Consider the following 25480-nt stretch of genomic DNA (forward strand, 5'->3'; position numbering starts at 1 on the left):
TAAAATTGGTATTTTTAAGCTCTGTTTTGGACCACTACACAGATTTATGCTTCTGGACCCATTGCCAAAGTTGGAACATTTCCATCCTTTAGTAGAGTTCCAAGAATGTCAGAGTCCTAGATTGACTTTATCTATCAACTTGACATAGCCTAGAGTCATCTGAGTGGAGAATTCTCAATTAAAGAACCACCCAGCTTTGCCTGGCTTGTGGGCACGTCTGTAGGGGAATGTCTTACTAATTGAGATAGGAGGGCCCAGGACTATGTGAGCAGAACCTGTCCCTGAGCAGGAATCTTAGACTGTCTAAGAAAGCTAGCTGAGCATGAGCCTACTAGCTAGCCAGCAGCATTCCTCCATCTTCTGTGCCTAAAGGTTTTGCAGTTCCTGCTCTGATGGACCTGGAAGTGTAAGCTAAATAAACCCTTTCTTCCCACTTCTTTTGGTCAGAGTGTTTTATCACAGTAACAGAAACTGATCTGTAACAATTCATCACCCTGTAGGCAACTCTGATATTATAGCACAGGCTTTTGAAAATTTCACAAAGATTATTTTTCTTGAAGCAAAATTTGATAAGCTCTAAAGATTTTAAGCTAAAGATGTATGACTTGGTGATGTGGATTGGACAAAGAAAATGTAACCATTTTAATTTTGATGAATTAATTATATGGGAATAAGAAAGCAGGAAATACTGGAGGCTGTTAATGAATTCTGTAAATGAAATGATGAAGATTGGGACTTCTCTAAACAACAATAGTAGTAATAGATAAACAATAATAGTGAGAAGCTTGAAAACAAGTAGCAAGAGTTGACTTACTGAACATAATTAATGAAGAAGATGTTTAAGATACTTTCAAGTTTTTAAGACTGGGTGATGGGGAAAACATTGATATTACTTGCAAAGGCAGTGACATTAAGACTTGGATTTGATTAATGAAGACAAGTGAGTTTCGTAGAAAATGCTAACTTTACAGTGTAAGTAAGATGCATGGTTGGTATTTGAAAATACGAAGACTGGAACTGATTGGCATGGATAGTCAAAGCTCAGTGGTCACTTTGTGGTTCCAGTGCAAATTCCCTGTGGAGTCTGTGTGATGGTCTAAAAGAGGGGAGTATTTGTTATAGAAGTAAAACAAATACAACTTTTAAAAGTCGGGATAATAGAGAAGGAAGCATCAGAATGGAGCTCATTTTTCTCTGATTGTGTGAGCTCTACTGGGTCCTGTTTGATCTTGGAAAGCTTTCCTATGCAGTTAATGATCCTGCCATAGTGGAAGAACTAATCTGCCCAGTGATGTGCTATTTGTTTTCTTATCACTATTGCAGATATGCTAGTTTGCAGCCAGGCTAAGGGAACCTGTCCATCTGATATGAATAGGCTCAAGAAATAGAAATTAAGAGAATATCTGCTTCATGGATAAAGGTGGTTTGATTAAAAGAAGGAGGAAACTGCAGATAAAACTAAATTTATACAGAAGGCGACACATAGAACAAAAAAGTGTGCGAGACCTAGCAATGAGAAGTTTGAGTTTATTAGTGAGCAAGTTGGGAAAGGCATGCTGAGCATTTGGGATGTGTGTTATGAGTGAGAAAAGCTGGTGACCATTTCAGGATGGTAAAGCCTGCAGTTAAATTCTTATGCTGAAAAGCATTGAAATTGTTGTGAAAAGCACTTAGGAATACCTGGGTACTGTTCTGCGTTAGACCTAATCATTTTTTTTATTTTTAAAAAAGAAAGCCTTTGGAGGAATAGTGTCATAGCCAGATGTTTGCTGCATATGTGCTGATGTCCATGTTTAGTAGACAAGAAAGGGCATATACTTCTGGGTGATTTTAAACAGAAGTGAACTTAGGAACTGTGCCTTCAGAACAGGTTTCACTGTTGCTCTTACTGCTCAGGTCACCTGGAATATGATGGAGTGCTATCCTCTCCTCCGAGAAGCTGCTCATGGTTAGAGTGAGGCTGTGATGAGTGCTGACCACACCTGTTCGTTCCACAAACTAGAGAGGCATGGCTGGCTGCTCCTTCCCCTGGGTTCTGCTGCAGTGTTCTGGCCAATGGGAAGGAAAGCGTTGGCTGCCCAGTGTCAGGGCAGAAAACACTGAGCTACTCTGCCTGCTACCGTGCTGAGAAATTAGCTCTTTACTTAGACTGAGAAATAGTAGAATAATAGAGATTTTTAGGCAAAATTAATAGTTTGCTTTTCTAGTTATGTATTTTATTAGCTTCCACATATTAGGTGATTCCTTTAATTACAGAAACTTATTATTGAGTATTCTCCTGCAAAGTTACTTTTACAGAAATAGATAACTTTTTATATGTCCACTTCTCTCTATTTGTAATTATATAAGTATTACAATTTCACTTTAGGAGCCACAATTATTTAGAATGTAGTGAGAGTTTTTATATAATGGTTTTATAGCAGACATCCATATAACTCAAGTAGTGACAACCTAAATAATATTGCTTTAGAAAGTTTGTCTTTATTCACTTTTTTTGTTACAGCCACTTGTGCTGGAATGATTTATTTACATATTATTTAAAGTTTCTGTCCCTATTAATTGTCCTGATGCCTAACTGGGGCACTCAGGACTGATAATCAGCAGGCTTTTCTATTTAATTCTGGAAGAACAAGCGGCTTGTGATGACCCAAGAGAGCCACAGGGGAGGTTTGTGAAAGAGGGGTGTTCAGCCAGCTCTAATCCTTGTTTTCAGAAAGGCAGTATCTTTAAGTGGTCTCTAATTAGTGAATAGATATGGTTGTAAATTCTTGTAGACACCTTCATAGGACTGAGATGGTTTGCTGGGCTTCTTTACATCATTGACTTACATTTCTAGTAAGTGAGGTTTTAATATAAACATCTAAAATGAAGGAAATAGAAAATGCAGTTGTAAATTATGTAATTATTATGATATTACTGGTGTGATTTATTGGGATGTGTCTTTCAATATTACAGTTAGAAACCTGGATGTTGTATGTCATAAGGCGATGTCTACAAAACTGAAGTGTGTTTCTTGATTTCTTGCTTGCTTGTTTGTTTTCCTGATCGCTTTGTATACATGAGGTGTTTACTGCTCTGAGATAAAATCTTCAGTTTGGTAAAACTGCTTCTACCAGTTACCTAGGAAATATAAGCCAGGGAACAACACACTGGTATTTAGGCATACCAAGAGGAAATATATTGCTTCAGAGAACTGAATATAAAACATGATGGTGAAAACACCTGGAAATCAAAAAGAACAGATTTTAGCTATGCTTCTCTTTTTCAAAGAACTTAAGTGCTTAGCTATTATTGTTAGTGCTAGAGAAGTAAGTTGGCAGTGACATTTGAAATATGATAAATAAAAGCCTACAGAATGTCTGCTTTCTACTTTTAGCACTTGTCTGATTCCTTCTACAGAAATTGCATAATGGAAACTACCGTGAAGTTAATGCAACTCCAATATACCGACCTTAACTTATTGTAATAAATGTATTATCTATTACTGTGTAATGATAAAGCCATGGTTATTGAATCTGCAAAAGTTATTGAAAGAGAGAGACGGGAGCTTTTTGCTGTTATCACCTGTATTATTAATTGGAGATAATTACTGAAGAGCAGCTGGCTGTTGGTTTTAGGGGGCATCAATTGTTCTTCTCACCCAGCTGTTAACTAATAAGGATCGTCAACACATCTGTTTCAACAGCTGGTAATTAACAAAAGCCTAATTGCTGCAACTCTTTTAACATCCAATCTGTGAAAAAGAAGTGATGTAGAAGAATATTATTTACTTGGTGCTTTGCACTTTCTGAGACCAGTTTCCCTTTTTTCTCTTTTTCTTACATTTTTTTTTTCTTACTTTGAACACCACTGCCTTTGTATGAAGCATTGAATGGCAGGAGCACACAATATGGTAATCCAGAGCTTAACTTTTCCAGATCTTTGTTGGTGTTTCTTATTGCAACATTTCTTAGCTAACTTAGAAGATAAAATGGATCAAAAGCATTTTGAGTAGTTCCATAGAACAGTTAAAATCCGCAGCAGCGTGCCCTGGGCTGTGCTGCTGTGTGAACATCCAAAAGGAGACAGGGAAAGACAGAATTCTTTTCTGCCTTCACATGCACAACTCCAAAGCAATTTCCATATTGAGATGCTGAATTTCTCTTTAAACTATTGCACATGTTGACTAGCATAAAGTCAGCTGCAGTGAGCCCTCTCTCCTTCTCTACAAGTTCCTATCTCCTAAAAACATCAGCTTACGTATTTTAATACCTTTATGTCAACTTGAAATTTTTAAGAAAACCTATTAGTGTATCTGCAAAATCTTGCTTTACCTACTATTCTTTGAAATCTGAGTTGATTTTTTTTTTAAAGTTGTGTTGAAGTCAGAACACTTTGGGGATTTCTTGTTGTTCTTTATAATGAGTGAATAGATTTGTAGGCTTGGACCTTAACACCAGAATAAAACTATTTTTCAGATAAAAGGACTATAAATTAATATATGTTACCTTAATGCTTTAACACTCTTAATTGTGGTTTGGTTCAGTACAATATATAGTTAGTATAGCCTTGACAATAAAGCTTTATGTTTATGCTTTATAATTTTTATAATTATATATCAAAAAAGTTTAGTAGCCATTTTATGTTTAATTGTAATGCATATATATACATATATATAAGCTGTCTGAATAATATGAGGTCTATATTTACTAGAGATCACACAATCACATAATCAGGTTGATTTTTCCTATCAACACCTTTGTGAATCTGAGAATGTTCTGGTGAATTGCATGGCAGTGATTATGATTCTTATTTAGTGTTAAGAATCTGGAAAGTCCTAAGCTAAGGTGAAAGTCATGTTCACCTGCTCACCCTTGCTTCTGTAGCTTTTTCAGTTGGCAGTATCTCTATGCAGGCTGTTCAGTAATTGGTGTTGAAAAGTATAAAAGAAACTCTACCCAGGTGCTTGCCATGGACTGAATTGCAGATTGCATAATTTCATTTTTTTTTTTTTTTGCTGGCAAGACTATTTTAGTTCAGCAGGTGTTCAGGTGATGAAGTGCACAAGAGATGTAATGCAAAAACATACACGATCCTGAACAAATAAACAAAATTCTACCGGTTAAGAGTCTAACTAAATAGAAAGGTACTACATGTAGAGAAATGTTTATGACTGAAATGTAGAAGAGAATATATTGTCATTTGGGAAAATGTTTGCTTCTTGAGTTTAAATAAGACTTTGATTTTCTCTGTGTGCTCATGTTCTTAGGTGGCACCACAGAGCTTAGTGAAAGGAATGTATCCTGACATGAGAGAAGACAATAGGCTTTGTTAGGAACCTACATGCTAAGCATTCACTCTACCACTAAGCTACACTCCCAGCCTAGGAACCCACACTCTGGCTCTTACTTTTTTTTAAACACTATTCTTTTCTTGAGGAAATTAACCTCAAGAATAGGTGCTGTGGTTACAACAAAATTCATGTATTCGGTAGATGCTCTCTCCGGATCATTGTCAGAACACAGTCCAAGAATGGAGTCCTGTGAGAAGTCTGAGTGCTTGTGAGAAAACTCCAGGAAAACAAGACAAATATCTTGTGACCTCAGTTTCCTCAAAAACATGGAGTTGTTCTTGGAATGTGCTTTTATGTCTCTCCCAGGTGTAGTCAATAGGAGTGAGTTTGTTTTTGATTATTCATTACAACTAGCTACTGTTATTTGCTTATATGCCTCTATGGAAAAACATGATTTTTCATGTGTGGCTTATCCTTATGATTATACAGTTTACTCAGATGATTCTTCATAACCCTCAGAGTATAAATTGTCTGATACTCCAAATAAAGTTGGCTATTGCATGAGACTTTAGTCTGTACCATTTTTAGTACCCCACTGTCATGCCACCAACTAGAGTAGTAAACAGGTTATATATCAAATTGTATTAAATGATAACTAGATTATACATGAAACTGTGAATTTTCAGTAATTTTGTACATGTCAGTAAGAATAACTTTCAGAAGAATAGCCAAGAAGTCTCAGGGTCCAAACATGTAACTAATGTCTAAGTATCAACAATCATAAGGCCAGAATTAGTATTTCATGAAGTAGGATTCATTAAATCTAAAAGATACAAGGAAGAGACATAACCTTCACAGGATGAGTTAACATGCACATAAATGGTTAAAAATAAGACTTTTTAAATTTCTTATAGCTTAAAAACAAAATTCCCACACTAAAACTAAAAGGCAAACTACACATCTGAACAAGTGGATAATATCTGAACTATATAATAAACTCTACTTAATAAAACAACCTGATAGGAAAGTCAGCCATAGATACTGGCAGTGAAGAAAGACATCAGCAGTAGATGTTCAACATCACTGGTGATCAGATACATGCTGAGAATACATTATAATAATATCTGAACTATATAATAAACTCTACTTAATAAAACAACCTGATAGGAAAGTCGGTCATAGATACTGGCAGTGAAGACAGACATCAGCAGTAGATATTCAACATCACTGGTGATCAGATAGATGCTGAGAATACATTATCCAAACTGCAGAAGATGATAAGCACTAAGGGTATGTAGAAAACGTGCTTTGAACACTGCTGACGGGACTGTAAATTAGTATAACTGGCACAAAATACAGGGTAGAGGTTCCTCATAAATTAAAAACAAAACTGCCACATGATCTAGCAGTCTTCTGGGTGTATATCCAAAGGGAATGAAGTCATTATGTCACAAACATCTGCACTCCCACACCTTTGTGATATTACTCGCAATAACCAAGACATGAAAACACTTGTATTATCTATCAGCCAATAAGTGAATAAAGAAAAAGTGGTAAATATATATAATGGAATACTACTCAGTCATAAGTTCCTGTCATCTCTGAAGACATGGATGGAAGTAGAGTGCTCTAATGTTAACTGAATTAAAACAACCTAGATGCCCCTCAGCGGGAGAATGGACAAAAAAAATGTGGCACATATACGCTATAGAGTACTACTCAGCAGAGAAAAACAATGACATCATTAAATTCCCAGACAAATGGATGGAACTAGAAAATATCATCCTGAATGAGGTAACGCAGACTCAGAAGGACAAACATTGTGTGTACTCACTCATAAGTGGTTACTAGATGTAAAGCCAAGAATAACCAGACTACAGCCCACCACTCCAGAGGAGCTAGCTAACAAGGAGTACCCTAAGAGGGACACATGGATTACCTGGGAAGGGGAAAGAAGTAGTTGAGATCTCCATGAGTAAACTGTGGAGGGGGGAGGGGGATGGAGGGTAGGGGATGGGGGATGAGAACATAAGGGAATGAGATGGTCGAACTGGAACAGAGATGGAGTGGAAGAGCAATGAAAAAGATACTTTGATAGAGGGAGCCATCATGGGGATAAAGAGAAACCTGGTGCTAGAGAAGTTCCCAGGAATCCACAAGGATGACCCCAGCTTAGACTACTAGCAATAGTGGACAGTGTGCCTGAACTGGCCTACCCCAGTAATCAGATTGGTGAATACCCTAAGTGTCACCATAGAACCTTCATCCAGTAACTGATGGATGCAGATGCAGAGATCCACAGCCAAGCACCAGGCCAAGCTCTAGGAGTCCAGTTGAAGAGAGAGAAGAGGGATTCTATGAGCAAGGGGCATCAAGATCATGATGGGGAAACCTACAGAGACAACCAAACCAAACTAGTGGGAACTCATGAACTTTAGACCAACAACTGAGGAGCCTCCTTGGGACTAGACTAGCTCTCTGCATCAGTGAGACAGTTGTGTAGCTTGATCTGCTTAAGTTGTGTAGCTTAAGATCTGTTTGAGCTCCTCTGGCAGTAGGATCAGGATCCATCCCTGGTGCATGAGCTGGCGTTTTGGAGCCCACTTCTTATAGTGTGACACCTTGCACAGTCTTGTTGTAGGGGGAATGGGCATGGACCTGCCTCTCCTGAATGTACCAGGCTCTGCTGACTCCCTGTGGGAGGCCATATCTTGTTGGAGGAGGGAATGGGGGATGAGTTAGGGGTGGGGAAGGCTAGAGAGGCAGGAGGAGGGAAGAGAGGGGGAATCTGTGGTTGGTATGTAAAATGAATAAAAGAATTCCTTAAGAATAAAAAAAATGCCTTATAATCTTGTTCAAGTATTCTACTTTCTTTATGTAAGCTTATGTAATATAATTCATTGCTGATCATTAACATCATATTTTTAATTATTTCTTTTATTTTTGAGATTATATCATTTCCACCTTTCTTCCTTCCAAATGCTCCCATATACCCCTCCTTACTCTCTTTCAAATTCATGGCCTCTTTTTCATTATTTGTTGTTCTATACATTTATGTGTATGCATATGCATTCCTAAAGATACAAATATAACCTGCTCAGTCTGTATAGTACTCCTTGTATGTGTGTTTCACGGCTGACCATGTGGTGTTGATAACCAGTTGGTGTGGGCTTCCCTGTGTAAGACCACCTCGCCCTCTCTCAGCACTTCTTAGCTGCCTGTAGTTCTGGCTGTGGGGTTGAGGCCTCTTGGGCTTTCCCTGGTCCCCTTTGACATGCCCATTGCTGTCACCTTGTTCAGTTCACCAGGGGCAGTCATGTTGGGGAGACTTTATGTCTATAGCTTCTGACATATCTAGGAGACAGTCTCACAGAGAACTCCCTGATCCTCTGGTTCTTTTCCTCCTTTCGGCCCCTCTTCCACAATGTTCCCTGAGTGTTAAGTTTCAGGAGTTCCTTTGTAGATGTATGTGGTGATATTTTATCTGTGCTGAAATGTGATATTTTATTTGTATGTTACTAAATAAAATTTGCCTGGAGATCAGAGGTCATAGTCAGCCATAAACAGAAATTAGGTGGTGGTAGCCCACGACTTTAATCCGATCACAGGGCAGGCAGAGTCTCTGTGTGGTCAAGGACACAGGCAAGCATGGTGACACACGCCTTTAATCCCAGTACCAACCATAGAGACCTGGAGGTCTGTATAGACAGGCAGTGACAAGGAAGTCATGTGGCTGGGCTTAGAGCCATGAGAAGGCAGAACAGGAAGGCAATAAAGGCGCAGGTTAGACAGGAAGAGGCTCTCTTGAGAAGCTATGGTGACATGGTAAGCTAAGGTTAGTTGGCGGCTATAGCTCTGGTCTCTATGGCTTGCACCTCTGTATTTGGCTCTGTGTTCCTTATTTAATAAGACTATTTAGAAATTCGTCTACAAATGTATTTATTGGGATTGATCTCCACAACTCTGCATTTAAACACCTGATTTTCAAAGCATCAAATTTTGCCTAGTGTTTACAGCATAGTGGTTAAGGGGAGGGGACTTTGGAACCCAGAGTACCATTGTTTGAATCTAAGATGGTCTTTTAATAAAAAACCCAGAGACAGATATTTGGGTAAAAGCTGAAAGATCAAAGAAGCAGAACAAGCCACAGCCACCACCTATTACCTCACCAACTCCTCAGCCTGAAAAAAGCCTCAGCTGATAAGCCTCTATCCAAATGAACTTCTTCAGCCGAAAAGGCTTCTAGTTCCTGTCTCCTCAAGCCTTATATACCTTTCTCTGCCCAGCCATTTAAGGCATGTGTACTTCCCAAGTACTGGGATTGAAGATATGTACCACCACTGTCTGGCTCTGTTTCTAATCTAGTGACTGGCTCTGTCCTCTTATCCTATCTCTGGCAAGCTTTATTGGGGTACATAATATATCACCACAGAGTACTGAATTCAAATTCTTGTTCCACCACTTAGTAGCCAGATGACATTCTGTAAGTTACATAGAAATCTTCTCATTTGTGAAATGGAAATAGTAGCTACGATTATGGTGCATTATAAGAAATAAGTAAATGACTCCATAGAACATTGTTTGCTGTGCAGTATTTTCATTTTGTTATGGGTGTGTATAAAATTATAACATTATGATTTGGAAAACTTGGATTTTTTTCTATATCCTTTTTCTTGTTACTAAAATATCCACACAGTTATTAATGCTATTCTCTCTTATTTTCCTCCCTTCCAAAATAAGAGAAATAACATTTATCCCTTCAACAAAAGCATTCAATTTCCTACCATATCAAATTCAATAACATCTTATACTTTAAGTCTTTTATAAACTTCATAATATTGAGTCCTGTGCACTGCACAGAAGCTGTATAGCCAAGAAAGGGGATAAAGCAACATGTGCCTGAGAAAGCAAGGCTGTCTTTTTTTTTTCTTTAAAATTCTTAATATATTGCACATAATTAATAAATGGTGTGTATGTATGATCTTGATCCACGGTGGTTTTCTTTTTTTTTGTTTATTTGTTTTTGTTTTATTATTATTATTATATTTGTGTTTTAATTTTACTTATCAGCCATGGGTTCCCCTGTTCTCCCCCCTCCCGCCCCTACCCCTACCTTTCCCCCAGCCCCTCCCCTCCATTCCCATCTCCTCCAGGGCCAAGACTCCCCTGAGGATTCATTTAAACATGGTGGATTCAGTACAGGCAGATCCAGTCCCCTCCTTCCAGGCTGAGCAAAGTGTCCCTGTGTAAGCCCAAGGTTCCAAACAGCCAGCTCATGCACTAAGGACAGGTCCCGGTCCCACAGCCTGGATGCCTCCCAAACAGTTCAAGCTATTCAGTTGTCTCACTTATCCAGAGGGCCTGATCCAGCTGGAGTCTCCACAGCCTTTGGTTCATAATTCATGTGCTTCCATTCATTTGGCTATTTGTCCCTGTGCTTCTCCAATCTTGGTCTCAACAATTCACACTCTTACAGTCCCTCCTCTTTCTCGACAATTGGACACCTGGAGCTCTACCTGGGGCCTGGCTGAGGATCTCTGCATCCACTTCCATCAGTTATTGGATGAGAGTTCCAGCTTGACTGGTAGGGTGTTTGGCCATCTGATCACCAGACTAGGTCAGATCAGGCTTTCTCTCAACCATTGCCAGCAGTCTACAGAGGATGTATCATTGTGGATTTCTGGGGAACATCTCCAGCACTCTGCCTATTCCTATTCTCATGTGGTCTTTATTTATCATGGTCTGTTATTCATTGTTCTCCCTTTCTGTTCTTGATCCAGCTGGGATCTCCTGCTCCCCTAAGCTTTCTTTCCTTCCAACCTTTCCCTTCATTACTCCCACTGTCATCCAGGTTGTTCATATAGATCTCATCCATTTCTCTGTCATTGGGTGATCCCTGTGTCTTTCCTAGGGTCCCGTTTTCTAGGTTGTGGTTTTCTTTTAAGAGATACTTCGGATCATAAGAAACTCATAAACAGCTTCACAGAGATTTCTCATCTTTTGGTCTGAGTCAAAAAATGTTAAGCTTATAAAGCAGAGTGATGCTGAAAATTTATTTTCTTCACCTGTTTAGTAGATATTTACTACCTACTCAACACCTAACTCACCAAGTTCATGATTTGGTTTTTTTCCTACTATTTATTCAATGATAGATCATTAAAGTGTTTTCTATGTGTTGGCTACTAGTGTATGTATTTCATTGGTTTTATTATATTTTATTAGTATTAGCACCTTGAGAATAGATTTTTGCTTACCCCACTTTGTAGGTGAAAAAAAAAGGAATATTAGGTTGCCTAATGAGACAGCTTGCAAGAAGGGAACCAGGATGCCTGCCAGGTCCCTGGTTTCAGAGACCTTGCAGGCTGTGCTTCTAGCATACTTCTCTCTAGATTTTCCATCTCAGTTACATGAATTGTGCTTGTAGCTCAAGAATCAACTTCAGTTATTAATATTATAGTTTCTGTTTCTACCACAATTGCCTGTTTTCTCTCCCATGTAAGATCACCTCATAAACAGTGCATATATTATTCTCTTTGAATGAAAGACTCAATTGTCTCCATTTTGGTAAATCAAAAGACATGATATGAGGGCAAAATATAACCACTAAAAATGCTCTAAAGAGCATTACACAATGTAGTGAGCAAACAAATTCTGTCTCTGAGAGAGAGATGTAAATGAAGTCTCAGTTTTATCATTTTGTTAATGACTTTTAATTTTTAGGATATGTTTTTGCCAGCATTTTAGTTACATGTTATCTACTAAGTTTTTAATCTGGTTGCAAGTTTGAGAGCTCAAATCCTAGCTGACTATAGTCATTGCTTGAACAGTCATCTAGACTTATCTTTAAAGACACACAAGAAGATGTCTTGAGATATTCTCATAGTTATAACAGAGTTCAGTATATTTACGGTTATTCTGTAAAAATGATTATTTTAAAAATTAACATACTCTTAAATTATGTCATGTTAAAATGTGGTCTTGTAATGTAAAATAAACAATACTTTATGAATATTTGTATTCTAGTTTCAGCTTTCTTTCTAATTAGCTGTGAAACCTTGGACAAGTTCCAAATGTTTGCAATAGCAACAATTTCCTTATCATGAAAACAGAGGACTGTGTTACCTCTAAGACGCTTCCCAAATCTGCATCCTGATTCAATTTAATTTGTACATCATACTCCTTTATTTAGTAGATATCATGAAGACAATCAACTGCCTCTGCTCTGTCATGAAAAGAGGTTTGCATTAATGATCTTGGCGATACCAAAGGAAGGCTGAACTATTTCAGACTATAACTATTAAAAACACATTGAAACCAAATATAAAAAGATTTTAAAGGAAGATAAAGAGTGTTATCCACAATAGCAACAGTAAATATTGTTCAGTTCTGTGAACAGTATAATCCTGCCTTTGTCTACCATTCTAAATTGCTAGAAAAGACTTACTAAAACAGTGTACTTCATTTCTAATATAGTAAATGGCTGTCCTGTTTCAACCACAGCACCCAAAATAGGTATATACATTAGCACTAGGCTACAAATCTTTATTGTTATTTTTTCAGGTATTATAAAAGGACACAATGTGGAAAATGCATTCTGATGAATCTGGTTATCAGTAATTCTGTTACCTAGTGATTTGATTCATCGTTTCACCTGGAAATAATGGGGATAATTATCCTATAGATTGTTTGAAAGGATAGACTGTGTAGTGTCTTCCAATAGTTGGCACCATCTCATCCCATAACAGTAATTCAACAGGCAATACCCTTCCAAGACGGAACGTTTAAGATTGTTTCAGTGAAATCACCAAGTTTTGTGATTTCTTCACAGGATATATAAATATACACACCATAGGACCCAGAAATTCTGCTTCTAGGCAGTTACTCAAGAAAAATGACATATATGCTGATTCTTATAGCAGTTGTATTAATGACTTGTAAAACATCAATCAGTTGGTGAATAGATAATCACATCGTGGTTCTCAGTGTAGCATTGTTCACTGATGATAAAGGAATGAACTACTGGGACATGCAATAATGTAGATTAATCTCAAAGTATATTAAGTAAAATAAGCTATAATTGATGGCTATATTTCCTTTATATAATCTAAGAAGGCAAAGGTATAGGGACAGAGGCTAAGTATAAAAGGAGGCTAGTGACCACCTTGGTGTGCAGTGAGACATTTGGGAATGCTTTACATCATGAGCATGATACTTGTCACATGACTATATATATTAGTCAGACTTTACAGAAACGACCAGATGTGGTGGCTCATGCCCGTAGTGGCAGCATGGAAAAACTGAAGAGAAGATTGCCTCAAGTTTAAGATATGGGCTGCACTATATGTTACAGAACAATCTAACCAAGAGTTCTTACTCTGCCTCATAAAAACACATATAATAGGTTGGAAATCATTGAGTTTAACTTTCCAGAAATAATAACTCAGTAAGCCTAATTGCTAAAATCTGTGTGTATTCCTACTTGATATCATAGCTATGTTTCACTTTCATGAAATTTGACCTAAAAATAAGACTATAAATAGAAAAGGTACAAATAAATGGTAAAACATATCTATAAGGATACAAGTAAAAGAAAAATTTAACATGAAAATGAGAGTTTATTTTGAATGTTCTTTCCTAGTTTGCAGGGATATCTCACCTATAGTTACAGAATATGTAAGACTAAAACAACCATTCAAACTTCTTAAATTTAATTGCACAATAAATCTGTTAGAATTCCTTAGCCCAGATAGAAAACAAACTAATATCTTGTACATAAGCTTATATGCAAATATTCAGACTGCTGCATGCTTTCATAATTTTCCATTATTAAAATAGAAAAGTTACATTATCCAGTGTTCATTTTCATTACACTAATTAATTTTCTCATAATTGTGTTTTTATTATTTTTCTTATTACTGCATTCTTATGCAAGAAACTAATTCCACTGAATCATATGCATTCAACAAAATGCTAAAACTCCAGAATTTAAATTACTTTTAATTATCGACAGTGTAGTTTTCAAGGTTTGAAACAATTGCATGTTCACTATCAAAGACTATTTAAACTGAAACATAGTATTTTCATGCAAATTGAACTTTGAATAAATAACACTAAAACTTGACTTACTAATACCATATTTTTTAAGTATGTTAAACTCTTTTTAACATTTCTTAAGACTTGTGGAAATGATGGTGGGAACATGGAAAATTATTTTAAAATTACAACTTTGAACCCTACCAAAATAAAAATACAGATAACAATTCACTGCAAAAAGCTAGGAGAAAATAGCTTAAAAGTTTATGCCACAAAATACTGATAAATCTATAAGATGTAGAAAAGTTTACCTTGTTCCAAACATTGCACAATATATACATACATGAAAACGCCACCGAACCTGCTAAGATGTATGATGATGGTTTATCAGTTAGAATAAACTCAATTTAATGTTTTGTAGACTTAGTTGCCTATGTGTTAAGATAATATCCTTGAGCAAAGTATATCTAGCTATGAAAGCTGCCATCAATCTACTTTTAAGGGGAAAATTTTCCCTTGCAGAAAAGGAATTGAAAAGGTTAACCTATATCTGTAAGAATCAGGTCATAGTTTTATGTATCAAAGATGGCTTGACAACATACTTAGAATTTTCTGAGTTTTACTGTTAATGAAGTTAAAAGAAAATCTAGTGGGATCAGGCATTGGAGCCACATTAAATTTGTATCAGAAATGCCCAGTGTGCTTATCTCTACTCTAGACACTTCTCTGAAACCATGTTCCACATTCTCAGTTCTGTGTATAAAGTTAAACATTGCAGAATCTGATAATACAGATAAAATAAGGTTAAAGCTTAGTAAGTAGCCAAGTTAATACACTTACTAAATTTTGTGTTTAGTATTTCTATTACCAATATATTTCGACTGTTTTTGTGGAGAACTGTGATTGCTAAAAATATGGATAGAATTTTAAACTAACAAAGGGTTTAACTCATATTCACACTTCATCCTGTGTTTTAACATGCCAAAATTAATGTTTGCAGGCGAAACTACTATCAATGCAGCAAGCCAGAGAAACTGCTGTTGAACAGTACAAAAAGCTGGAAGAAGAAATACAGACATTACGAGTTTACTACAGGTAAAACATTTTATACTTCAGTTCAAGTAAATATTGTTTGAGAGACTCCTGTACCTGTTACTGTAATTGTGGCTGAATAAACTCCTTAATTAAATTAAACTCTTGGGATTTAAAGCATTTTATAGGATTTAAATTACCTAGAATATTTATTTTTTACCTTTCATTCCCTCCAACCTTTCCCTTCATTACTCCCACTGTCATCCAGGTTGTTCATGTAGATCTCATCCATTTCTCTGTCATTGGGTGATCCCTGGGTCTTTCCTAGGGTCCTGTTTTTTATGTCGCCTCCCTGGAGTTGTGTAGCAGTCTAGTCATCTTTGTTTTACATCTAGTATCCTCCTATGAGTGAGAAATCTCTGTCTTCACCAACCCCACATCTGACAGAGGGCTGATATTCAGAATATATAAAGAACTCAAGAAATTAGACATTAAAATGCCCAACAGTCAATTAAGAAATGGGCTATAGAACTAAACAGAGAATTCTCAACAGAGGAACCTCAAATGGCTGAAAGACATTTAAGGAATTGCTCAACATCCCTAATTATCCAGGGAATGCAAATCAAAATGACTCTGAGATACCACCTTATACCTGTCAGAATGGCTAAGATCAAAAACACAGAAGACAGCTTATCCTGGAGAGGATGTGGAGCAAGGGGAACTCTCCTCCACTGCTGGTGGGAATGCAAGCTTGTACCACCACTTTGGAAATCAATATGGCGCTTCCTTAGAAAATTGGGAATCCGTCTCCCCCAAGACCCAGCTGTAGCACTCTTAGGCATATACCCAAGGAATGCTCAATCATACCACAAGGGCATTTGCTCAGCTATATTCATATCAGCATTGTTTGTAATAGCCAGAACCTGGAAACAACCTAGATGCCCTTCAACTGAAGAATGGATAAAGAAAATATGGTACATATACACAATGGAGTACTACTCAGCAGAGAAAAACAATGACATCATGAGGTTTGCAGGCAAATGGATGGATCTAGAAAAAATCATCCTGAGTGAGGTAACCCAGACTCAGAAAGACAAACATGGTATGTACTCACTCATAGGAGGATACTAGATGTAAAACAAAGATGACTAGACTGCTACACAACTCCAGGGAGGCTACCTAGAAAATGGGGCCCTAGGAAAGACCCAGGGATTACCCAATGACAGAGAAATGGATGAGATCTATATGTGCATACTATATTTTAAGGATAAATAATTGTTTTATGATGCTTTGTTTCGGGTTTCTGTGTGGTGTGTAAGTAAAATGTAAAATACTGTATTTTCATGATGAACTGTGGTAAAAGAAATTGTTTGATGTATGATGTCCTTTTTAATTCTTGACTGCTATGTCTAAAGTTACCTTAAGTCTTAAGTGTGAAAAGCCATTGAGGCTCTGGGTTAAACTTTAATTGGATTTTTCTCATACTAACACTGTTAAATACCTAAAATATAATTAAATCAAAATAAATTTTAATTAATTGCTATTATAAAAATATATCATTTTATATATGCTTCATTTTAAATGTATGAAATAGCAGCAAACCTATCAGTGCATATATTAATAACTGCAACTCCTTATTAATAATGTTCATGGATGCTACTTGGGTATAATTGCAAGTGCTAGGGAATAAAACACTAGTCATTTTTGACAGCACAGATGTCTCAAGCATTGTGTTTGTTACCTGCACTGACAGTTCATGAAAACAAAATTCTAATCTCTTCCCAGCGGGGGAAAAAAAAAACTAAGAAACCCTGTTTTAAGAGTCAATGACATCTGCATTAGTTGGTGATTTTTGTGGCTTGAATTGTATTCCTCCCCCTAAAACTAGGCTGAACTTCCATAAATTCTTATTGTGAGCTTATTTGAAATAGGGTCATTATGGAGGGAAACAAGTCAAAATGTGGTCATTTGGGTGAGCTTTAATCCACTATGACAGGCATTTTCATAGGAAAGAGGAAACTTGTATACTGAGTCAGATAGATACTGAGGAAATACATCGTGAAGATACACAGGCAGAGGACAGCCATGTAGCAGAAATGATGCAAAAGATTTCCACCAAAATGCAAACACTAAGTTTGTCTGGGAAGATTAACCGTCAGCACAGTGAGGATAGTCCACCTGACACGTGACAGTCTTCTTGTGTCCATAACCATCCAGTTTATAGTACTTTTTCACAGCACCCATAGAAAACTACCATATTTGTAAGATGCCACATGTGTGTGGGCAGTTAATTTGCTTCTCTAATTGTGGTCAGTGTTTAGGGAGAGTGTTCAGGTAGACAAACCCTAATGGTAAAAAAAAAAAAAAAAAAAAAAAAAAAAAAAAAAAAGTCTTGCTACCCCATTTTTTTTGTTGGAATAGCAGAATGAATATTACAGTGTTTGTATGGTTTTTGTACTTTGTTAACTGTAGCAATCATTAGAATCACTTAATTTAGTTAGTCAATAATAAACCCTGGTTTCGTTTCCAGTATTCACAATGAACAACTTACCACAGCCTATAACTCCAGTTTCAAACAATATGACATCCTCTTCTGACCTCCCAGGTCACCAGCACAATTGTGTATATGCATAAATGCAGGCACACACACACACATACAGTAAGCAAAAAGGACTAAATCGGCTTTTAAAAGAATAACCGTAAAATCTACTAAACCTAAGAGTCATGTAACCTCTTCTAAACAGAGTTACCAGTTACTACCTTAAAGATACACATGCCTTTCTCATTGCTGCCTGTTACAATTACCAACACACTGCCTAAATGAACCTCACCTTTCTGCTCTCTTCTAGATTTAGGAAGGGGTGGGATTTAGACTGTCTGCAGAACAGGAAGATGTCCAGACAGTGATCATCAGAGGCAAGTGTGAAAAAGATAAGACCAACTGTAACAATGGGTGTATATAATATTCCCAGTTCATTGTGTATAAATATGAAACTGTCAAAATTAAAGATGGGACCAACCAATTAATCAGGACTCAGCTGGTAATATATACCATGAGCTCATATGGGTTATTGCTTACTAATTAGGAATATAATTTAATCAGCTATTCTTGTATATTAGCACAAAAGACAAAAAATTGAAATGATTTAATATTGCAAAATTACAGGAGAAAATGATGGAAAATAAGGAGACTAATAGTATTACCCAAAAGATGAAAGGTAGTCTGAACTAAAATAGATCAAAATATAAAGTTGAAGGGACATATATACTGAGAGAGAAAAATATGAAGGATCAAGAAACCATAAATCAACAGGAGATTACAGCTTATGTATCAATGTGCTTACCATAAAGCCAAAATATAAAAAGATCTAATAATAGATAAATGGGGCTCAATTTAGTGCTTCACACCTATAATCTCCACACTTGGGAGGCAGAGACAAGAAGACTACCATGAGTTCAAGGTCAACTTGGACTACAAAGTAACAGCCTATGTAGTACCATTTTCTTAAAATAAAACAAATAAATAGGGGCCAGTGAATAGAGGTGTTTACCACCAAGCCTGTGTTCAGTCCTTGGAGTCCATATCATGGAAGGAGTGAATCAATTCTCACAAGTTGTCCTCTGACCTCCAAACACACACTGTGAAATGCACAGACATGCATGCACATTAATTAAAATAATAAATAAAATAAATAAGTAAATAAATAAAAGAATAAATGCTAAAAGAGGGTTATATCAGAAGTACCAAAAGAAGAAACCTGTTTAGTCATCATTCACAGAAAAATACTTAAGGAAGCTCATATGACAAGATTCATTTGGCTATCAAAATACAAAAGGTACCAGGAACCTTCATGAAATGCTAATAAGAATGCAAAATGGTGTACCTGCTATAGAAAACAACGTGGCAATTCTCTAAAGTCAAATATAGAATTACTGTGTGTTTGGCCCTTCAGTATATACAAAAGAGATGAAAAGTATGGTTCCAGCAGGTACTGTTATAACAATGTGCACAGCAGCATATTTTCTCAATAGACACAATCCATGTGACCATCAACAAATAAAGAAACAAAATGTGGCAGCTCTTATCTTTCTATGTAGAATAGAATATTATTCAACTTTGAAGTTAGGTGTGCTGTGGGATGTCTTTCTGTTTGCTGTGAATGTGTGTTGCTGTGATTGGTTGATATATAAAGCTGCATTGACCTATGGAAAGGCCGCTTAGAGGCAGGTGAAAAATCTAAGCAGATATACAGAGAGAACAAAGGAGAGGAGAGAGGCCAGCTGCCACCAAAGGAACAACAAGATGCCAGCAGACCTGGCAACTTAGAGATTAATAGAAATGGGTTAAGATGTAAGAGCTAGCTAGCAAGAAGCCTTACATAGGCCATACAGTTTGTAAATAATATAAAGCTCTGTGTGTTTACCTGGGTCCAAGAAGCCATGGGACACGGTAAAACTTCCTCTACAGACATGGAATTTTGATATGTGCCATGCAACATGTATAAAACTTAAAAATTATTATTTTAAGTACAAACAACAACAACAAAACAGCATGCCAGGAGTGATGGTACCAACCTATAATCCCAGCACTTGACAGGCAGAGGCAACAGAATTAGGAACTCAGCATCATCCTCAGCTGTCATGAGATAAATATTGTATGCTGGTTTTTTTTATATAAGATACCTAAAAATAGGCAAATTCGTATATATAAATAGAAGTTTAGGATGTGACTTCTAAAAGCATCACTATACTAGGGGGGAAAATGTGTCAAATGAGAAGCAGCTGGGAAGCCAGAAAATATGGAGACTTCAGACTCAAGAGTCAAGATCTCTGTGATGTCTTCTGTTTACTTCATGTGCCAGTGCTACAGCCAGCCCCTGAACAATCCATCAAGGTAGCTCAGTCTGTTGGTACCAGGAGAACTCCAGAACGGTGGCTCTCCACAACAATGACATATTGTGGAAAACTTCTCGCAATGCCAGGATGCCCAAGGGAAGTGCTAACAACTTTATCTGGCTTGGTGAAGTTGTCTCCATGGGAACACTGAGGTATATCTAGAGAGCCTCTGCAGACATGTTAGGCATTTTCTCTGTACAAAAAAATGTATGGACCACCTGCTGACTGATGAGTATATAAACAATATGTTAAAACATCTGGATTCCCAACTCACTGTTCCAGAATAAATAATTCATATTCTGTCTAGAGACCACATTATCATAGGTTAAGATGAAGGGAAGTCTCTACAGAAGAAACTGCAAGGGAACTACAGGATCTGGAACTGGAGTAGATGAGGCTAGCCCAGAAGATGGTGGATATGAGCACAGACTGTGAGAGCAGCAATAGATCTCAAGGTAGCCCAGAGACTGTACCTTATACCTTCTGGATAGAGAGCACTAAAAGCACAGACTATTGATGTTGCAACAGCTGGATCTGAGTGAGCATCTGGGAACATGGAGATTTACCTGTGGTGCGTGCAGGTCCAGCTAGAAGAGGTGAAGAGTAAAGAGCTGCACAAATGGTTGTTGGGCATTCTCAGTAACTTCATATCAGCTCTGCCTGGGGAAAGAAAGGCTGCTTCGCCCAGTACAGCATGAGTGGACTGCAGTTCCATAAGTATCAAGTCATTGCCTAGGGAAACCGTTTCTACCTTTAGTCTTGGACTGTGGTCATTTTGTTGTCATTGCTCTGTGATGTTTGATTGATAGCAGATTTGACCGTGTGTTCTATAAGGCCAATCTAGAGAATGTTCTACGTGAGCTATGATTTCTGTCTTTAATTAGTAAGTTTATTATGTATATAGCGATCAAAAGTAAAAGGATAAATAGTACCTGTTGAAGCAGCAGGTAGCTAGCAACATATTATCAAATCGAGAATTTACTACACTCATCAGTGATGCCTGGGGTGGTAGCCTGGCTGAGAGAGGAATCAAAATGAGTAGCGAACTGGGGACCTCCAAACACACAGCAGAAATACTGGGCAAACTGAGGCAGTCAGCTGGACCTCACAGTTGAGATTTGTCTCTGTGAATGAGCTTCTCAAAGCTGAGCTGCTGTCCTGGCCTCCCCACTTCAGATACTTGTATAAAGGAGATAAGATACAGTAACACCTTTGGAAGTGAATCACCTTCTAGCTGTTCTCAAGGATAATACTCATGGGCTGCTTTGCCATTTCTATTTCTTCCCTCCTACAGAGTTAGGAGCCCAGCCTGCCCCAGGCAAGAGTACTTAGAGGACATTTTGGGAGATACTTGGAATAACATGCCAGGGTCTATGACAGGAGGGCCCTTCTCACTCTTAGAGTCTGCTTTCAGCAAGTTTAAACAGCACATGACCGTGTTCCCATGTGCTGTGCATTATACCATGGGATGATGCCTTTTCTGAACTGCATTCAGCGGTTCATGAAAAAGACTGAGAAGGGGGTCATGTTGAAGAACTCTGACTTCCTCAGGGCACCACTGAATGGACTTTTTTCTCAAAAATACCATCAGATTGTAAAACAAAAGTATACATGCTTGTCATTCAAAACATGGTGGTTACACAGTATTAATATATTTAATGGTTGCCTAAGAGGATTTGGATTTGATCTCTAGACTTTCACATCCACACATGTGTGTGTGACACACACACACACACACACACACACACACACACAATATCTACACACATACATAAAATATTGTCCAAAATAAAGCAACACACTTTTGTCTCCTTTCCTTCTTTACTTCACCTCTACCCAGATATTCAGTGACAAAATTAAACTACAAAACAGTACCATTGCTTCCACTCCTACTTAGGAAGAGACAATGGTGTGGAGTACAGGGCCTGACACGGGTGGTGAGGAAGGAAGGGATGTTAAGAAGTGTAGCTGGACTTTTCTCCAGTCCTGCCTGGCCCAGGACAGATTTCTCTCACCCGCCAGTCCCGCAGCCACTCAGACGCAACTGAGTAAACACACAGAGACTTATGTTGTTTACAAACTGTATGGCCACAGCAGGCTTCTATTATCTAGTTCTTTATCTTAAATTAACGCATTTCTATTAATCTATACCTTGCCACATGGCTCGTGGCTTACCAGTACCTTACATCTCGCTTGTCATGGCGGTGGCTGGCAGCGCCTCTCTGCCTCAGCCTTCCAGTTCCCAGAATTCTCCTCTCTCCTTGTCCCGCCTATACTTCCTGCCTGGCTACTGGCCAATCAGTGTTTTATTTATTAACCAATCAGAGCAACACATTTAACATACAGAATATCCCACAGCAAGGAAGGAAGGAAGGAAGGACTTCTAATTTTTTATGGAAACAAATCTTCAATGACTAGTGGTCATTCAGGGGAAGAAGATATTCAGTGTTGTGATCTAGTGTAAGCCCTTTTTTATTATTAAGTCTCTAAATTTTCCTCAGGAAGTAAGGGAAATCAGAATATAGTTTATCAGAGGCTGGGGGACAGGAGAATCAGAAATCATATACTAGTAAGAAAAATGGTACAACATTGTGTATTCTTTACTGGCAGTGCATCAAACATTTCAAAATTGTTAAAATTGTGACTTTGTTATTTTAACATAATTTAAGAAATTTTACAGAGAATTTTCTGCAAGGATATTCAGACACTTATTCTAAATGGCATAAGGGCAGCATTCCTGAGCTGTACACGTTTAAAAAGAAGAAGAAGAAATTCCGTAAAACAGCCAAATTTAAATTTCCTGGACTATTGGAGTCTGATTTAATTTCATTAATTTAACTTAATTAAATCTGAATTAATTAATTTTAATTTTATTTAAGGAAAGTGAGTAATATTTCTTACACACTTACATAGATGGGGCTAACAAGTCCATATGTGAAATGCAGCTGATTCTGACTTCTCAAAGATTCTTATGTTACAGAAGAAAAGGAAAAGTTCCATTCTCATGGGATAAAACTTATACTAGTCCTGTACTTTCCAGAGAGATGCATAGCCAGATAGCTCTCATAAATTATTAATTGTGTCTAGCCAGGCTTAAAGAAAAATACCTCTTCAGCTGTTCAGATAGATTTACATTTACACATACAAGTGTGTATATATATTCACATCCAAGGAAATTTTTGACATTTGGGAAAATGTGTTACAAAACTTCAGAGCCAGGGTACTTGGCTAAAGCCAGAAGTCAGAATGCAACTCAGGAGTGTGTGCCACAAAGCCCACTTCTGTTTCTAACTCTGTACAGCAACACTGGAGAAAAGAACAGTCATTAGTTTTAGTGCAGGTAAAAATTGTCTATGACCTTTATTATCCTTTGTTTCTTTTTTTACCAAATAGTGATACTCACTTCTTGAGGGGTTTGTTTTTGGTTTTTTTTTTGTTTGTTTGTTTGTTTTTTCTTAAAATCATTTGCTTTGGCTAGGTTCAGAGGAGAGTTTCTGTAACTATAAGCTTTACTTTTCTTTGTATAGAAATGTATGTTTGAGATTGTTTTTGGAGATTTAGAAAATTTAAATGCTGGGAAGGCTGGCCCTGCTTCCCTTTGGCAGAGATAAAGGTAGGGGCTAGTGAGGATGGTAAACTCACCAGTGAACCTGGTAGCTCTTCCACTAAAGCCAAGAGCTGCCAATGAGGATCTGAAAATAAAAATACCATTTGTATAGTATTTGAACCTAGTTACTGCTATGCAAATATGCCATCTGTTTCCAACAGCTTGGTTAGTATGAGTCTAAACAGTTTCATCGGGGAAGAATCTTAAACTTTCAGGGATTGTACCTGTCCTCAGTAATGATATTCCTGTTGTGAACCTGCAGCGCTGCATTCCTCAGCTCAAGAGCCATCACAGTAATAAAAGCCTCTTAGATTCAGGGAAGGCAGACCTAAGTTTCGGTGCTTACAGATGTTATAGTGCTTCTCTTTATTCCTCTTCAGTTAAAGAAAGGAAAAATAAAGCACCTAGACATGAATTGGGTCCTCTTCTTTGTCACCAGGAAAATAGGATTTCAGAAGCTTCTTTATCATACCTGTTTTTCAGCATGGCATGTTCATCTTGCTTCTGTCCATATACCCCGGTGACCCCACCCTCCTTCTTCCCTGCAGTGTCTTTTTGTCTGTAACTCCCAGTCAGCTCTTTATTAACAAGGGGAGTGATACATATTTACAGTGTACAAAAAGATTGTTCCACAGCATTTCTTCCTCTTTTGTCTAATTAATAAGTAATGTTTTATCTGTAACATAGTAAATCTATATATAACAAAAACACTGATCTGTAAAACTACAGTTACAATATCAAGTTCATTTGTACTTGGCAAATTTAGAGAAAATACTCGATTATCTATCTTATCTTTGTGAGTTTGAAGTTTTATACCTAATTTACCTTTTATCATAACTAAATAAAACCTTAAGTCTAGTTGTTTCATCTTTAACTCCATCAAAGAACCAAGAAGGGTGTAATGTTACTTAATGGCTGGGACATCTGGGTGCCTGGACAGTTCACCCAAAGTTCTTCTGTAATGTTGAGGCATCCATATTCGGCCTATATGCCTAGTATATCTGACAGACATTTTTGAGAAGTAGAGTTTTTTGAAGGACTGTCCTACCTTGTCTTGGCAAAGTTTGGCAGTCACATTTTTTTTGTATCCTGCTGATCCATTTTGGACAGTATACTGTTAGCAATTGAGGCAATGGCAGTTTCTCTGCCCAAATAGTTAGATTTTGCCATAAAGAAAGGAAACTCCGTACAGAGATTCTTTGGTGCTCATTTTTTTTCCTTTTTGAAGTAAATTGGTGCTGCCAGGAGATGTGTCTCACTATCAACAAAAGCCTTATGTTATTAAAACATTTTAAGGGCCATATTCTGTAGTTCTTTAAAGTCTTTAAAGATCACCTATCTTCTAAATATAGCTGTTTAACTTAGAAAATATACAATTTTATTTATTATAGATGATTACAAACCTGTATTTCTTAATTATACATTCCATCTTTAAATGAGTTGTATAAGCACCTCCAAACAAGAGTAGAAACATACATAACAAAAATAATTTTAAATTTGTACCAATAAACTAAAATCCATAACAATGTAAAATAGTTTGAAATTAATAGTTGCTTTTAAGATTAAAGTAGATTCAATAATCTACCCTTTTTTTCCCCTATGATTCCTATGTCCCTCTATTTTCTTTTCAGAAAGAGATC

The 25480-nt window shown here is 37.2% G+C and overlaps 1 protein-coding gene across 6 annotated transcripts in view; it reads left to right on the forward strand.

Annotated features, from left to right (window-relative positions):
- The window catches only part of Mipol1 (mirror-image polydactyly 1), a 310896-nt gene that overhangs the window by 181285 nt on the left and 104131 nt on the right, over positions 1-25480 (forward strand). For all 6 annotated transcript variants that reach the window (XM_036206363.1, XM_036206364.1, XM_036206359.1 and 3 more), the window contains exon 9: positions 15306-15400. In XM_036206363.1, the coding sequence (XP_036062256.1) occupies positions 15306-15400 (95 nt within the window). The remainder of the gene's footprint in view (positions 1-15305; positions 15401-25480) is intronic.

The sequence above is a fragment of the Onychomys torridus genome, chromosome 14, assembly GCF_903995425.1.
Source record: "Onychomys torridus chromosome 14, mOncTor1.1, whole genome shotgun sequence".
Taxonomy (NCBI): domain Eukaryota; kingdom Metazoa; phylum Chordata; class Mammalia; order Rodentia; family Cricetidae; genus Onychomys; species Onychomys torridus.